The sequence below is a fragment of the Hyperolius riggenbachi genome, chromosome 2 (genome assembly GCF_040937935.1).
Source record: "Hyperolius riggenbachi isolate aHypRig1 chromosome 2, aHypRig1.pri, whole genome shotgun sequence".
NCBI lineage: Eukaryota > Metazoa > Chordata > Amphibia > Anura > Hyperoliidae > Hyperolius > Hyperolius riggenbachi.
Window position 1 is genome coordinate 378,547,953 of NC_090647.1, and position 18,460 is coordinate 378,566,412.

Consider the following 18,460-nt stretch of genomic DNA (forward strand, 5'->3'; position numbering starts at 1 on the left):
GGTGTTGGTGGATCACATCAAGTATGTGATCAGGTTGTGGGGAGCAGCAGCAGCAGGAAGCATTCCCCCCTGGTCAGAGATGTCTTCCCTGTGTTTGCAGCACGCAGGAAAATTTTGACAGAGCAGGAGGCGAAGAGAGTTGTGGATTATTTAGATCAGGAACCCTCTACCCAGTCTGAGGAACTTGAAGCTAGTTGCAACACCAGTAGTGGCCGCCAGGTTCCTCATGATCATAATCCGACCGCAGCTGCTTCTCTTGATGAGGTTGCTTCCTCCCAGTACTCCGCTCCAGAAGTAAAGCACACCTACATCACTGAGAGTGATGTGGAGAAGGTTTGGGAGGAGGCATTGGAGGAGACCATGGGACCAAGCTCCCAAGAAGTGGGGGGTTGTGTGGTGACAGAAATGGCCACTGTGTTTTCTTCATCCAGTGTCACCAGTCAACATCATCATCACCACCATTCAACTACAGAGGTGTTTGGTGGCCAGGTGGAGGGTCCAGACGAGTCACTTATTGAACTGGATGATATTTTGGATGATGAGGTGGCTGATAGAACATGGTTGCCACCTGTAGATTTAGGCACTAGCAGGCATGAGCAGCTTGTAGAAACAGAGCAGACGGTTTGCCAGCAGCCTGCAAGTGCTTTCCCATCTGTCAGTACCCGCCACCAGTCCAATGCTGAACATTGAGGTGCTAGAACAGGTCGCACCACTGTTCCACGTGCACGCACGTCCCCTGCATGGAATTATTTTACTGTTCTGGAAGAGGATGAATCCAGGGCAGTCTGTTCTGTGTGCCGTAAATCGGTGAGCAGAGGCAAATCGGGCACCGGGTTCGGCACTTCAGGGCTGATAAGCCATCTGCGCAACCATCACAGACGGGAGTTTTAATATGTAAAAAATTACAATAAGATGGGTGGAGGAAAAGCAGCAGCAACAGGCCCCTTCTCTTTTTTTTCTACTCGTCCTGTCCCTATCCAACCTGCTCAGTCCCATTATACTTCAAATCCCTCTGCATGCCAGGCTGGTAGAGGACTCCAGACCTCGGCAAGGACCTTATTATCACCCTTGTTAGTTTCCTCTGAATCACCAGTGTTCCAGCGTCTGGCATCTGTGCCAGAAATGTTGCAGAGGAAGCGGATGCTCCCTGCAAGTGATGCTTTTGTTGTAAAAAATAATGCGCTCCTGGCAAGGCTGTTGGGCCAACAGCTGCTGCCCTACCAGTTTGTGGACTGTGCCCCCTTCTGCAGACTGATGAACAGTGTTGCTCCACAGTGGCGGATCCCCAGCCGCCATTATTTTGCCAGGAATGCTATCCCTGCCCTTCACCATCACATTGTGGAGTGTGTCAGCGGGTCTATGGATCACGCTGTCGGTGGCAAGGTGCACTTCACTATGGATGGCTGGAGCAGCAGGCATGGGCAGGGAAAGTATCTAACTTTTACCACCCATTGGGTCACCCTCCATGGTGCTGCTGAGGAGGGTGCAAGATCTGGGGCATCTCAGCTGGTGGTGCCGCCACGTGGGTTGAAGGGGAGGCCTGTTCCACTTCCCTCTGCTACCTGTTCTGTCCAAGGCTGCTATTGCTGAGCCTCTCAGCAAGTGGTCCTGCTCCTACACTGGTCTGCAGCACCATCGATGCCAAGCTGTGCTGAAACTGGAATCCATGGATGAGAACAGGCAAACCGGATCTGTAATCCTTGCAGCCTTACAGGATCAGATTCGGCAGTGGCTGACCCCCCGAAAACTGGACACAGGGGTAGTGGTGTCTGATAATGGTGCCAACATTCTGGCTGCCATTTCGGAAGGTGGCTACACTCACTTACCTTGCTTGGCCCGCGTCTTCAACCTTGTAGTTCAGAAATTTCTACGAACTTTTGATGGGTTGAAGGACGCTGTGGCCTAAGCACGAAAAGTGTCAGCCCACATCCGTCGCTCCGCTACTGCCACCGCGACCATAAAATTGCTGCAGTGCCGCCATAGCCTGCCGCAACACAGGCTTATTTCCGATTGTTTGACGCGGTGGAACTCCACCCTCCACATGCTGGAGAGGTTGTGGGAGCAGCGCATGGTGGTCAGGCTATACCTGTCTGAGAGATCTTCCACCAGAACAGGGCCACTGGACTACATTACTGGGGACCAGTGGCAGCTGATTGGACTGGTGTGCAAAGTGTTGGAGCCGTTTGAGCAGGCAACAAAAGTGGTCAGTGAGGAGCACTGCAGCATATCAGAGGTGCTCCCTCTTGTCTTCATGCTGGACAAGGCTCTTGACAAACTGCTCGAACAGGGGGAGGAAGCCCTACTGAACAGTGGTCAGTCAAGTGGGGGAGTGAGTGAACATGCTCCAGTCCTGGATGAGGAGGCAGAGCTTGTGAAAGCGGAAGAGCCCATTGTCCGGGGGTGGGAAGAAGATTCTGATGATGTGGAGCTGGAGCATGACGACAGTTCTGACAGCCAGGAAGAGGTAATAAATGGCAGACATTTCTTCCCTATGGCTGTACATATGCTCCAGTGCCTCCGTAAGGACCCCTGGATTAAAACTCTAAAATCAAGGCTTGACATGTGGGTGGCCACCATCTTAGATCCCCTAGATCCCCGTGCAAGGGGAAAATGCAGCAGTTCATACCCCCTCCCAAGCAGATGCCAGGATGAGCAAGATCCGGGATGCCCTTCTTCGTTGGATAGAAGATGCGTTTCCTGCATCTGTATCCCGGGCCCAAGCTACCTAGCCTCATCACACTCAGCAAAGGTCTGGTGGTCCCACTCCCAGCAGCAGCACCAATAGTCAATCTGTGAACCTGCTGAGTATGCTGAAGGAATTTTACCAGCCAATGCCAGATACTCTTTCTAGCAGCAGCACCATCAGCGGACAAAGTGGTCACCGCCAGCTGCTGGCCCGTATGGTGAATGATTACTTGGGGTCGGCCAATGCTCCAGACAATATGGAGAGTAATGATGACCCCATGGAGTATTGGACAAGACAACTGGATACCTGGCCTGAACTTGCTCAGTATGCACTGGAGGTTCTTGCATGCCCCGCCGCCAGTGTTCTTTCTGAGCGAGTATTTAGTGCTGCAGGTGGGGTGGTCACTGACCAACAGACCCGTCTGTATACAGACAATGTGGACATACTAACGTTCATAAAATGAACGAGTCATGGATCAGTGACAATTACAAGGTCCCTCTCACTGATTCATAAGATAATGACTACTACAATACAATAATAAGATACTGACTACAATAATTGGCCTACGACACCTCCTGCTGCTTCAAACAACAATTTTTTATGACTGCCGTGGAACCACCACTAGGTCCCATGGCCTATGACAACTCCGTCTCCTGCTTCAAACAACAATTTTTTAGGACTGCCGTGGAACCACCTCTAGGTCCCATGGCCTACAACTTTTCCTGCTGCTCCAAACAAAAATTGTAATGACTGCCGTGGAACCACCTCTAGGTCCCATGGCCTACGACAACTTCTGCTGCTCCCAAAAAAAATTGTAATGACTGCTGTGAAACCACTTCTAGGTCCCATGGCCTACAACTTCTCCTGCTGCTCCAAACAAAATGTAATGACTGCTGTGAAACCACCTCTAGCTCTCATGGCCTACAACTTCTCCTGCTGCTCCAAACAAAAATTGTAATGACTGCCGTGGAACCACCTCTAGGTCCCATGGCCTACGACAACTCCTGCTGCTCGAAAAAAAATTGTAATGACTGCTGTGGAACGACCTGTAGGTCCCATGGCCTACGACAACTCCTGCTGCTCCAAAACAAAAACAAAAAAAAAACACAGGTGGAACAGCCACTAGGTCCCATGGCCTACGATGTTTAAAAAACAAGGTTTTAAATGATATTACTGAAATTGTACCGCCGGAATGCGGAATTCCGCGGAATTCCACGCAATACCGCCGGAATGTAACTGTCACGGAATTTCGTTCTGACGGAATTCCAGATTTCCGCGAACCGGAAATTGCACTTTCCGATCATCCCTACTCTTTAAAATAACTTTTTAGCATTTTACAATTGAAAAATTACCAAAGGTAGGTGAAAAGTACTATCAAAATTACTCTGAGCATATGCTTGCTTGTTGGTTGTTTTAAAATTATTTTATTGACAAGATTTTAAAATATCATCTAGGAGAAAACTCAGGAGAAAAAGGAAATTGCATATGGGGCAATGTATCAATGATTTCACTTTGATTATGAATTTATATGATCATTTGGTTTAATTTAATGTACAGTACCAGTGTAGCAAAACTGATTAGCGACATTGTCGCTGACCAATCAGAAACTCTGCAAAAATCTTGCAGACTTGCCAGCAACAATTTTTCTCCCTCAGAAGTATGGTGAAGGTGTGACTGGAGGTGTGGGGCAGTTGTATCATTTGACCACATACATTTGTGCTAAAAAAAATCCTGCTCTCATAGCTGGGAGGTATGATCCAGCAATTACAATGTTTTTGCTGCACGTTTGCTCTGACACGATTATTATTACATTTCTTATTTTACTTGTTAGTCATCTGAAATTAGAGCTAAAATGAATATTGCAGTCCCTAGCATCAGTCAAACTACCATTACACAGTTAATGTGCTTACTACGAACCTCATCAGCATTTTCTTTGCTTCATAAAAGAAAGGCATGTGTTACAAACTCATGAAGCTGCATGTGATGCTCTTTACATAAATACATTTACATAACTTGTCAATAATACTGTACGTACTGTTTTCAGGAATCTAGCATGTCAAATTATGTAAGAAGCATAATAAATTCATATACAGATCTCTGCATTTTTCGGAATTCAAGAAGGGTTAATTGATTCAGTTGCGTGTGAATAAAGAATTTCAGAGAACGAGGGAAGCTGGAATCTCTAAAAACCGTCACATGATACCCAAGTGAAAAGATCTCAGCTGCATAGGCTGCAAAAGTTAAAACCACAGGCAGCTGTCATAGTGTATTGATCATCATGTTTCTTCTCATCTGAGGTTAGAAATCTGATCTACAATGGCAAGTGGGCATAGACAAGTGACAGGAAGGAAGGAATGAGAACAAGGCTGATTCTACAGTAATATTATACATTATAAATCCTGCTAACAATACAGTTATGTGATACATGTGCATAATTAAGGAACATTTGAGGCCTCATCGTGTCTGCTGAAAAAAATGTGCCCAGGACAGAAAAGAAGAAAAAATAGAAAATAAAAAAAAATTAAAAAGTGAATAAACATTAGTCAACATCATAAAGTTTTTTTTTAAAAAGAATGTAAAATTTTAAATAGCCGATAAAAAGTTGCCTTCTTAAAACATAAGGTATACTGTATGTATTTAGACAGTTTTATGTGAGCAAAAAGAACTTCAATTATGCATTACTTCTGAAAATGCAAATCATTTCTTTATATCCCTTAAAGCCAGGCACACCTTCAGAGCCGCTGGTGTACTATGTTCCTATAGCCTATTAATTTTACAGATATACAGATATAAATGCATACAGCAGTTTCATACTCATTGATCCTCATCAGTGCAATGCATGGTTTAAAGGGAACCAGAGAGGATGAGATATACATACCTGGGGCTTCCTCCAGCCCCATACGCACGGATCGCTCCCACGCCGCCATCCTCCGCTGCCTGGATCCGCCACCACCGGGTCCCGTCATTGCCGCGAGTCGGCAAGTCGGCGGGCGGACGCGGCCAATTCTCTGCATCACAGGGTGCTCTCCCCATACAGATACGCATGTGGCTGCTTACTGCGCAGCCGCATGCGTACATGTATGGAGGGAGCCCCTGTGATGCGGACAATTGGTCGCGTCCGCCGGAAGTGACGGGCCCGGTACCGGCGGATCCAGGAAGCTGAGGACGGCGGCGTGGAAGCGATTCAGGCTTATGGGGCTGGAGGAAGCCCCAGGTATGTATAAAATCTTTGCCCTTTTTCACCCCTCGTTCCTCTCTGGTTCCCTTTAATATGTCTCCATGAAGAAGAAAGTGGGCGATCACGTTTTACAGAGTTCCCAGTTAGCTACTTTTGAATTATTTGTTTATTCCAAAATAATGCATCAAGGGAGCTCCATGTTGCTCTCAGGAAGCTGAGTAATTGCAAATGCCTTCTGCGTGAAAAAGGTAATTGCATATATGGCATAGCGTTGTTTTTTTTTGTTTTGTTTTTTATAAATAAAGGGGCTTTCGGTTTTCTTTTAGTCCCTTTCAAAACCCCAATAGCTTACATTGTAACTAGAGGTGATCTCAAGAACAAAGTGCAGAATGCATATAGAGACGGATGTTGGCTCTGCATCCACTTCAGATCACCCTTCAACTGTTTCTCACGATCACCTAGTACAATTATATGATGTATTCTGGCTGGCAAGCCAGAATAAACATAGGGGGCAAAATGTCCCACCCAATTTGTTTGATGGAGGTTTTTAGAAGTACAGGAAAATGCAAATAATTTGTCGCTGTGAGGAAAAGGTTTCATAAGATTCTGCTTGCAATCTAAACTTATTTATATGTCAAAAGCAAATATTAACCACTTCAGGACTACAGGCTTTACTCCCCCCCCCCCCCCCCCCCCAAAAGACCAGGCCATTTTTTGTCAAATTGGCCACTAGGTCAAGCTGCAGGGCCGCACAACACAGCACACAAGTGATTCACCCCCCCTTTTCTCCCCACCAACACAGCTCTTTTTTTTTTTACTAAGCCCTCCCTCCCCCACGCCAGCCAATCCTCATGATAAGCTGTCATAGGCTTCAGCCTATGACAGCCGATCACCTCCGAGCAGACAGAGGGGACAGTACAGCGCTGCTGTAGATCGCTGCGGTTTCGCCGTCTAACAGTCTCCGAGCGGCGATCACTACACATACCAAGCAGGAGCTGCGCACGATTTCCTGTAAACTGCAGCCACAGGACTTTATGCCGATATGCGTTAGGCGGTCCTGGGGCTGCTGCAGCAGCCACGCCCATCAGCGTGATGCGGTCATGTAGTAGTTAAGGTGGGCTTAACCTAACACTTCCCCTTCTGAGTACCTAACCTCTCCTGAATTTCCAAGTCTGAAAATTAGCAGTACTAATGCTACTATGTTGTGGTGCTTCTGACAGCCACAACCAACCATTCCATGCCTAGGAATAATGTTTACAGAATAAGGGAGACTTGCGGCAAGTGACTGATGTTGTTCAAATTAAATTTCAATAGCCTTTGGTAGCTGTATTATTGGTTATTAAAGGCACTTTGCACATTGTTATTGCTCTTTGAATTTCCTTATTGAATAGGTCTAAAGGCGAGGTACATACTGCTGCATAATATTTGCATATTATATTACATGGTGCACACAGACTCATCAGTTTTGCCAAGTTTACATTTAAAATAGAGAGCTGGATTTTAATGGCCAGTCACTCAGAGAACTTAAACATAAAAAGAATTCATTTTTTTCTTATTTGCATTTGCATTTATGCTTGCATATCTTTTTTAACAAGAGCTCTTATGTTTCCCCTGCAGCTGTCAATGAAAGAATTTGGAGAAGGTTTGCAAGAACAGATGACATGTATGATGGGAGCACTCCAGGAACTGAAACTCCTCCAGCTCCAAGCCGCTCTTGAGCAGTTGGACATTTCAGGGGAGCAGAATCAACTCCGGAGTATGAGAGTGGGTTACTATTATGAAAGTCTTCAAGAAGCCCCTGAGGTCAGGAATCAGTGCAACAGACAGGCTGAAAAGCTATTGCCAGGTGGGAGAAGTCTAGACAACAGCTCGTTGGTTGACAGTCGTGGATCATGGGCAGCAAGCTCTCCTAGCTCTGTCTCTAGCCCAAATGTAGGTCAGCAGGTATTGTCAGCCAAAAGAAGAGAAACAGAAATTGATCATAGATCTTCTTTTCTTTTGCCTTCAGTAGAGAATAAGCCTATATCAAGACCCAATGATACAAGTTCTGTCCTTCAGAAACTCAATGATTTTAACTGTCCACATTTTGACCAAGAATTATGCTCGTATGAGTCTACATATGATGATACAAATGATTGGACATCTCCCCTTATGTCACAGAGCCGAAACAGACAACCTCTTGTTTTGGGTGACAACATATTTGCTGATCTTGTTGGAAACTGGCTTGATCTGCCTGATATGGAAAAGAAAGGGGAGAAGAATGAAAGCTTACCAAATGTTAGCAGATCCCAGGAGATTTACAAAAAGCTCACCCTGACAGCCAACTTTTTTAAGAAGTTCTTAAGAACTGTGCGGCCTGACAGAGATAAGCTGCTCAAAGAGAAACCCGGCTGGCTACAATTTGATTATCAAACATCACACATTAGCAAACGTAGCAAGAAGGCCAGCAAACAAAAAAGTGCATTTTATTATCCATCACAGACTGATCTAAAAAGCAGAGTTGACTATCTAAGCAAAACCACTATGAAAAGTACAATTAATAAAACATGTGCCAAGAAGAACCAGGGGCAAGAAGATACCATTTATACAGATTTTGACATGGACACTGCAGTCTGGGTTTAACCAGTACTTTTCTTATTCTGTACTGCCTATAAAATTCAGTGCATTGCTGAATATGTGTATTCACACTGGCTTCTCTTTTTTCCTGCTGTAAATTATTTTCTTAATATATTTTATATTTTAAAAACAAATGCTAGAATAAACAGAGAACCAAGCTGACTCTTGGAACTGTTTTATTCAAGCACAAAGCTATATACTGTGATAATACTGAATATTCCTGGCAATCTGCCCAGAAAAAAGATAGCGCAGTCTTGCAGAAATTCTGTGGGAAGGACAAGCTTTCAGGCAGTGTTACAATACATCAATGTATCTACTGAACAGAATTAAACCTTTTTTTTTTGTTTTTTTTAACCAAACTTTAAAAATGTGTCCCATCCTCCCCTCCCTCCCCACTGTGTAGGTAGCCTCTAGTCAGTGTGCCTCCCGCCCTCCCCTCTGTATAGGTAGCCAGGAAGCCTCCCCACTGTATAGGTAGCCAGTGAGCATCCCTTGGTAACCACTGTATAGATAGCCAGGGAAAATGCCAAAAGTTTATACACAAGCGCTCAAAAATGTTCAGTGGTTAATAGGTGGATGAGCTGAGCAAACACCAGTCCATGCTGATGAAGCGCTTCCTTCCTATATGTGATTAGCGTAAAACTGTCCAAGAAAGAGAATCCAGCGCTCAAAGGTCAAGCTCTCATAAAACAGGATAACACTTCACACTTCAACACAGGAGAGCTGCATCAATCGACATAGAATCCCCCCCCCCCCCCCAGTGTAAATAGACTCACCGGATCAGATGGCCAACCAGGCCCGACAGTGCCTCAGGAGTATAGGCCACTCCTCAGCCACACCGGCAACCTCTTGTGTATCCAGTTGAATAGACGTCACCTCAGGGGAAGAAAAGACACCTCACATCGCGTAAAAATATAAGGGCTGGTTCAGACGGACGTTTGCAGAGCGTTTACTGCCAGCGTTCGGGGCTTGGCGTTAAACGCTCCCATTCAAGTGAATGGGAGCGTTTGTACCAAGCTTTTATGCGCATTTGCACAAACGCGGCGTTCGGGTCCCGATTTTCACTGGCGTTCAAGGAGCCCCTGGAAGCTACATGTTGCTTCCAGGGGCGGTTAACCACGACGGGTAATGTCCCCCTAGGGAAAGAAAAAACGCGACCGCATCCGAACGCAATGCGAACGCTGCTGAAAGCCTGAACGCATCACGAACGCAACGCCAACGAACGCGACGCCTCCAAACGTCCGTCTGAACCAGCCCTAAGGGAAGTTGTCCCATATTTATTGAGTAAAAAAGTGGTAGTTTAAAAACAATGTTTCCACCTGACTGATTGTACAGGGGTAAGCTTGTGCAGTTAGTTGGTGGGATAGCACGCAATAGTATAAGCGTGTCCGCGGAGACAAAGCTCCATCCCCAACAACATGTATATTTTGTTAATGTGGTTGATTAAATAATAAAATAAGATTGCACTGAACAGCAACTGAGAGAAAGCTCTTCAGATACATGGTGCCAATTTCCGAATTAATTAGTGATTTGTAAAATATGCATGTCATGAGCTTGGTCACATTTCATTCATGATAAAATACTACAGTGTGTAACATCTGGCTTAGATAAAGAAGGCTCATCACACTTCAGCCTTGTCACGGAACAGCCGTGAGAAACGAAAACGCAACCGCAATCGGTTTCCTGCCTCGATTGCCATGCACTGCCAAATCAGAATCTCATGTCTGTGGATACCATTCAGTCCAGCCTGGAGGGTCTCTGCTGTCTTCATAAGAGCAGCAGAGTTCTTTTCATGAAACCTGGTGCCTGTGACCTGTTAGCCAGAGGTGTAAACTCAACTGCTTTTCCCAGCTGATTTCACATTCAGATGCTAATTAAAGGAACCGAAAGGTCCCTTTCACACAGGACTATCCCAGGAAGCTAGTCACAGCTTGAAACTAGACATCCTGGCTGCAGCAAAAAGCAGGAAGAAATGAATGTTGTATATGGTTTTTTGCATATTTAAGGAATACCGTTCAGGTGAGAAATGTGAAAGTTATATCATTCTGCTGGTCCGGATCTTATGAGTATTTTGATATTAAATTGGGGCCACTGGCATAACCAGAACTCGGGGGATTCCACCGTTTTTTTAACCGGGCATGAAAACATGCCCAAGTTTGGTATCATATGAACTGGCCTAGTCTGAGAAATATGAATATGTGATGGTCATGTGTGTGCAGAAAGCGTAAGCCGAGATATGGCAAATGTCATATTTGGTGGGCATAGACTCAGAGCACCCCTCCAGGGAGCTCACCACCCCTGTCCAGCCCCTGGGCTGTACTTGAGGCTTCACCCAAAGGTGGGCATTGTTCAAAAGTGTTTGCAAGGAACCACTCCTGCAGTCCTCCAAATTCCACCTTCACGAAAGCACTCTGCCAGCCAGGGGACCATGTGGTTGGCGGCCATCTTGTCTGAGCTGAAACAAAGGACACATGGCTAGCGGCCATCTTGATTGGCCGTCTTTGCTGAAACTGAACAAAGGACATTTTCCAGTTTGCTTGGATTTTGAACTTTGCTGAAACTGAACAAAAGGAACTCTACAAGTTTTCCCAGAACGGACATATTTCCACAAACCCTAAGTATTTTCTCCTTTTTTATTTCATACTGGCTATTAATGTCTTAATAATTTTTGATTTTTATAATTGTCTGTATATATTAATTATTTATATTGCTTTCAATAAACCGACGCTATCGTCAGTTGTTGTTCTAGCTACCCTATTATTCAGCATACACAGAAACTGATCCCAGGTCTCTGAAGAGACGCTACTATTGTTTGTTGTTGGCTAGACAGAATACAGCGTGTTTTAACCGTTTTTATTTGTAGATCTAGGCTCAGACAGTCAGCGGGCTCCTCTGTCCCATGGTAACAGAGGTGGTGGCAGTTATACCCTGAACTAGTGTGTAAGTTGTAATTGTAGTTCTGGTTTGTCTGCGGCCAATTCCCAACGGTTCCTGCGCATTGACTGTGACCAGAGTTCGCACGATCCGTGCGCTGGCACCGTTTGGAAGGCCATTTGCGGTCTGACCACTAGGGCTCCTGTGACAGTGGTTGGCAGTGGTTGGGACCTGTGTTGTGCTGAAAGTATCTAAGATAGCGCTAGCGCTATCAAGGAACAAACTAAATCGTTGATGTAGCTGCAATGCAATATATTTGTTAAGATATACAGAGAGACTGTGTAGCCAGTACCCCTCCCCAAAAGTTTTATTTTATTTGGCATGGAAATGTCCAGGAACTACCAGCAAATGTGCGTGGCAGACCTGCAAACTCTTTGCCAAGCGAGAGGCATTGAAGTCGGCTGCAAGAAACACCAGGACCTGGTAAATGACTTGTTTCAATGGGACACCCAGCAACCGCGGGAGCCGGATGTGTCTGCTGAAGTAGACGCCGACCCATCTGACTCAAGTCAAGGGAAACCAGAGGCTGAAGATCCTAGGCATACAGAGGTTGAGTAACCTGCGGGCAATACGACAACAGTTACGCAGGAGACTGTCAGTGTGAACCCCAATGCCAGAGTTTCTGAAAGTACTCACCCGGAACTGGCCAGTACTGGACTGTCCATGGGTGCTGACCCGGTAATGCAGCAGGCATTACGAAAGCTGATGGAGACTGACCTGGACAAGTACCTGCAGTACATGCGTGAGGAACGCCAATCTGCAGAACGCCACGCGGAGAGGAATGCCACTGAGCGAGAACGGGAGCGTCAACGACAGCATGAGCTAAACATGGCAAAAGTGCAACAGGCCAGCCGGAGTTCTCCGCCCAGCCTCCCTGCTGAAGGAGCTGCCTCACCCGTAAGTGCAAAATTTAAATTTGCTAATATTGAAAAAGACACAGACATTGACTTGTTTTTGCGATCTTTAGAAAAAGCATGCTGTCAGTATCGTCTGTCCCAAGACCAACTCTGCGAAAGCATCAAGCGCTTTGTAGCGTAGCAAAGGTGTCAGATGTCTGGCCCAGACATCTGACACCTTTGTTACGCTACAAAGCGCTTGATGCTTTCGCAGAGTTACCTGCGGAAAAGGATAATGATTATGCTGCTATAAAAGACGCTATCATTACCAAATACCAGCTGATGCCAGAAGCCTAAAGTTCAGGGCCTGGCAGAAAAAGTCTTCTGATTCGTACCGAGATGTGGTCAGAAGCTTGCTCACCACACTCCGCCAGTGGACTCTAGGCCTCACCAAAGGGTCTTATGATGTCCTGGAGGACTTGATAGTCCTGGAACAATTTCTGAACATTTGCCCTGGTGATGTACGACATTTTGTGCTTGAGCGCAAGCCTGCGCCATCAACTGTAGCTGCAGACCTCGCTGAGACCTTTGCCACTACCCGGGTGCCTGATGCACGCAGAACTGTCCCATCCAGCTGGAGAGGAGGTCAGCCCAATACCTCGGCAGACTCTCCTGCCCCCGTGAGCCGTCAGCCACAGAGGCCACCCAGCACAGCTCCTGCACCCAGGCCTGCAGCCCCTGGAGAGGTCACCTGTCACTACTGCCGCCAGCCCAGACACATGAAATTCGACTGTCCGGAGCGGAGACAGACACCACCAGCACCTGCAGCACCTGTACCTCACCCACAGCAGAGGCAACCTGCCAGCGAACCACAGCCTGGATCATCAGATTTTGTTCTGTTTGCCCGTGGAAAGGAAATCTGCGACTGAACCGACCAGCAGCAGCCTGTTAGAGTGAACGACAAAGTTGTCACCGGATTCCGAGACACCGGAGCTGACATCACGTTAGTTCACTCACACCTTGTGCCAAAGGAGAGCATCAGCTCCAGCCGATCCCTTGCCCTTACTAGAGTAGAGGGCACCCTTTTACACATAGCCCACGCGAGAGTGAAGCTCGACTGGGGAGTAGGGGTCCAAGAAAGGGTTGTTGGGGTTGTGAACAATCTCCCAGTCCCTGTGTTGCTGGGGACTGATTTGGGCAAGCTTGTGTCCTACTACGAACTTGCCACGACTGCCTTGTCGCTCACGGAAGGAGACGGACTCTCCACCCACCACCAGGTACTTTATACACTTGGGAGAGCACCAGGGGGAGGTGGGTTGAATGTGCCCAGTGCAAGGGTACCAGGTTCAATAGTGCCTGCTTCAAAGGCACCAGAGTTTGATGCACAAACTGCCTGTTGTGATGAAAATGTAACTGTACCTGTGTTTAATGTACAAACGGTCTGTAATGAAAATGTGTCTAGGTCTGTCACTGTCATTAACCACCTTGCCGGTCTAAAAAATCCGGCAAGGAGGCAGCGCCGCACTTTTTTTTTATTTTTTATTTTTTTAAATCATGTAGCGAGCCCAGGGCTCGCTACATGATAGCCGCTGAGCGGCGGCATCCCCCCACCCACTCCGATCGCCTTCGGCCATCAGAGTATGCAGGGGATCCCGTTGAGAACGGGATTTCCTGCAGGCCTTCCCCGGTCGCCGTGGCGGGATGACGTCATGGACGTCGGGACGTCACAGGGAACCCCGATCCGCCCCTCAGCGCTGCCTGGCACTGATTGGCCAGACTGCGCAGGGGTCTGGGGCGGGGGGGCGGCTTCGGCGCGGCCGGTAGCGGCGAATCGGCGGCGATCGCGTACTACACGCAGCTAGCAAAGTGCTAGCTGCGTGTAGGGGAAAAAAATTGTGCAAATCGGCCCAGCGGGGCCTGAGAAATCCTCCTGCGCAGGTTACCCCGAGCTGAGCTCGGGATAACCGGCAAGGAGGTAAATGCCTGCAACGATGATTTGAGTAATGCCAGTCTGTGCCATTCCAAAGGTATACCTGTGCTAGCAGTACCGCGCAGAACCCGAACTCAGAACAAGTGGAGGGGGTTCCGGCCTCCTCCCCCTCCTCTGACCGCAGGGATGAGACCTTTCAGCTGCTGGCCTCGTGTGACATGAGCAAGTTGGCTGAAACTGACAGCGTCCTCACAGCAGCACTACAAAGTGACCCAAGCCTGGAGGTGCTCAGGCAGCAAGCCTCTGAGTTCCTCGCAGACGGGGCCGCTTTCAAGGTGTACTGGGAAGGTGGGAGACTGTACAGCGAGTCTGTACAGCCCCCTACCGGTAGATCACATGCAAATACCAAATGGCTTGTGGTACTGAGTGCGTTCAGGGGACATGTGCTGAAATCCGCACATGATAATTCCCTGACAGGACACTCTGGTGTCCGCAAGACACTTGCCTGTATTCGGAGGCAGTTTTATTGGCCCAGGGTGAACAGGGATGTAGCAAACTACTGCAAAGCATGTGCCGTCTGTCAGGAGCTGGGAAGGTCCAGAGATTCCCGCGGGGTTCCCTTAGGTCCACAGCCACTTCGCAGGGAACCCCTGCGTGGGCTGGCTGTTCACCTACCAAAACCACTGCCCGTTGTCAGCAAACGCCCTGTCCAGAACGGTCCATGTCGGGTCAAACCTGAGGGTAGCAGACCGTGACCTGTCCAGTGGAACCGAGCCGCACGCGCCAATGGGTTTTCCCGCCGTGCCGGCAGCTCGAAACCCGTCAGCCAGGTTGACCGACACGAAGCGGGCAGCCGACAACGGAACGCTGATGGGCTGTCCCGGTGTCAGGGGGAACTAGACCCAACAGCGCCAATGGCTGCTACGGAGGATGTCTTGGTGACAACCCCTTACACAGCATCCGGAAGGGGAGGTGTCACGGAACAGCCGTGAGAAACGAAAACGCAACCGCAATCGGTTTCCTGCCTCGATTGCCTTGCGTTGCCAAATCAGAATCTCATGTCTGTGGATACCATTCAGTCCAGCCTGGAGGGTCTCTGCTGTCTTCATAAGAGCAGCAGAGTTCTTTTCATGAAACCTGGTGCCTGTGACCTGTTAGCCAGAGGTGTAAACTCAACTGCTTTTCCTAGCTGATTTCACATTCAGATGCTAATTAAAGGAACCGAAAGGTCCCTTTCACACAGGACTATCCCAGGAAGCTAGTCACAGCTTGAAACTAGACATCCTGGCTGCAGCAAAAAGCAGGAAGAAATGAATGTTGTATATGGTTTTTTGCATATTTAAGGAATACCGTTCAGGTGAGAAATGTGAAAGTTATATCATTCTGCTGGTCCGGATCTTATGAGTATTTTGATATTAAATTGGGGCCACTGGCATAACCAGAACTCGGGGGATTCCACTGTTTTTTTAACCGGGCATGAAAACATGCCCAAGTTTGGTATCATATGAACTGGCCTAATCTGAGAAATATGAATATGTGATGGTCATGTGTGTGCAGAAAGCGTAAGCCGAGATATGGCAAATGTCATATTTGGTGGGCATAGACTCAGAGCACCCCTCCAGGGAGCTCACCACCCCTGTCCAGCCCCTGGGCTGTACTTGAGGCTTCACCCAAAGGTGGGCATTGTTTAAAAGTGTTTGCAAGGAACCACTCCTGCAGTCCTCCAAATTCCACCTTCACGAAAGCACTCTGCCAGCCAGGGGACCATGTGGTTGGCGGCCATCTTGTCTGAGCTGAAACAAAGGACACATGGCTAGCGGCCATCTTGATTGGCCGTCTTTGCTGAAACTGAACAAAGGACATTTTCCAGTTTGCTTGGATTTTGAACTTTGCTGAAACTGAACAAAAGGAACTCTACAAGTTTTCCCAGAACGGACATATTTCCACAAACCCTAAGTATTTTCTCCTTTTTTATTTCATACTGGCTATTAATGTCTCAATAATTGTTGATTTTAATAATTGTCTGTATATATTAATTATTTATATTGCTTTCAATAAACCGACGCTATCGTCAGTTGTTGTTCTAGCTACCCTATTATTCGGCATACACAGAAACTGATCCCAGGTCTCTGAAGATACGCTACTATTGTTTGTTGTTGGCTAGACAGAATACAGTGTGTTTTAACCGTTTTTATTTGTAGATCTAGGCTCAGACAGTCAGCGGGCTCCTCTGTCCCATGGTAACAGAGGTGGTGGCAGTTATACCCTGAACTAGTGTGTAAGTTGTAATTACCGTACCTCACAGACTCCCTTCTGGTTTGTCTGCGGCCAATTCCCAACGGTTCCTGCGCATTGACTGCGACCAGAGTTTGCACGATCCGTGCGCTGGCACCGTTTGGTAGGCCATTTGCGGTCTGACCACTAGGGCTCCTGTGACAAGCCTTCTTTCTAGTTTCAGGTTTTGTAACTTAACAGTCATTTACTGTAAATGCTGTCACAGGTGCTGAAAAGGCTGAAACAGTGTGTAACACATAATAAAAAAAGCCAATGTATTTAACTGATAATAGTACAGATTTGAAAACTTATGTTTCATTTATTTGATGCCAATCACAAGCTACAGAGTTGAAACAGGTACATGTTTACCGTTTTTACATTACCTTTTCTTTTTACCTTTTCTTTTAACAACATACTTTAAATGTTTGGGCACAGAGAAATCCGTTTTCTGGATGGCGCCATACGCTACTCCAAAACATTTGTATATTACTCAACATTAATGATGCCTTTCCAGACTCCCTTATACTATCATTAATGCTGTTTTTTTGTACTGTGTGCTGATAAGCCAGATTGCCCTTCTCTTTAACCTGGAGGACTCATTGCACATGATTTTAAAAAAGATGTCCAAATGTTGGTTCAAGAGATCAGAGGGCATAACTTCTGTATCCATAAGTCCATCTTAAAGGATACCCGAACTGAAATGTGACATAATGAGATAGACATGTGTATGTACAGTGCCTAGCACACACATAACTATGCTGTGTCCCTTTTTTTCTTTCTCTGCCTGAAAGAGTTAAATATCAGGTATGTAAGTGGCTGACTCAGTCCTAACTCAGACAGGAAGTGACTACAGTGTGACCCTCACTGATAAGAAATTCCCCTTTTTTTTTTACCTCTTTCTTGCTCTCAGAAGCCATTTTCTGCTAGGAAAGTGTTTTATAGTTGGAATTTCTTATCAGTGAGGGTCACACTGTAGTCACTTCCTGTCTGAGTCAGGACTGAGTCAGCCACTTGCATACCTTATATTTAACTCTTTCAGGCATAGAAAGAAAAAAAGAAACACAGCATAGTTATCTGTGTACTAGACACTACACATACACATGTCTATCTCATTATGCAACATTTCAGTTCGGGTATCCTTTAAATAAGCTCAGGCTTTGAAAAGGAGCAGGTGTTTTTGTATCATGTGTATATATGGTTTCTTCTTTTAGAGATACAGTTTTAACTTAAACGTTTTAATGTGGCATTGAACTGTGCCACAGATAACAGCATGCAGGAGTATTCCTGAGCCAATGCAGGGATTTTCATTACTTTTTCATGTCTGTTCTTAATGTAGTGCAGTTGACTTTCAGGTTACTTACCTTGCATGCAAGGATGTTTCGGTATTCTCTGAATGATTCATTGTATTGTATTACTATGTTCTGTACTTGATCCAATTCCCAAATTATTTGTAAATGTACATAGAAGAATATTGTGTTTAAATTGTTGCACTATTTGACCACTATTTATGATATAACCACATATTCCCATCATTACCTCGGAGAGGCTCCACCTCTGTGAACATCCAAGCATCCAAGCAAGCAGTTTATAAGCTGGTTACCAGTTTGTTTGTTTGTTTCACATTACAAATCCATTCCATTTTTTTTTGCCCCTTCACCAACTTCTTTGAAATGTTACACAGTTACACAGTATGGTTTAAAAAAAGACATCTGTCCATTGAGTTCAACCAGACAATATGGTACAACACTAGCCTGCAACATTATATAGGGCACAAAATCCCTTGCAAAGCTTGGACCATTTAGACATAAAAGGGGAGAAAAACTTCTGAAATCCAAATGGCAATCAGCTAAAATCCTTGGATCAATAGCACTGGGAAGGTAGTTTCCATATATACTTGAATATAAACTGATCCAAATATTAACCAAGGTACTTACTTTTTCATTGAGAAACCAGAAGAATGATTTGACTCAAGTATAAACTTAGGGTAGAAACCCAAAACGCTACTT

General features: G+C 46.3%; 1 protein-coding gene across 1 annotated transcript in view; it reads left to right on the top strand.

Annotated features, from left to right (window-relative positions):
- The window catches only part of INKA2 (inka box actin regulator 2), a 65,251-nt gene extending 52,836 nt beyond the window's left edge, over positions 1–12,415 (top strand). The window contains exon 2 of the mRNA XM_068265582.1: positions 7,482–12,415. Coding sequence (XP_068121683.1) covers positions 7,482–8,486 — 1,005 coding nt within the window. The 3' untranslated portion in view covers positions 8,487–12,415. The remainder of the gene's footprint in view (positions 1–7,481) is intronic.
- The last annotated feature ends 6,045 nt before the right edge of the window (positions 12,416–18,460 follow it).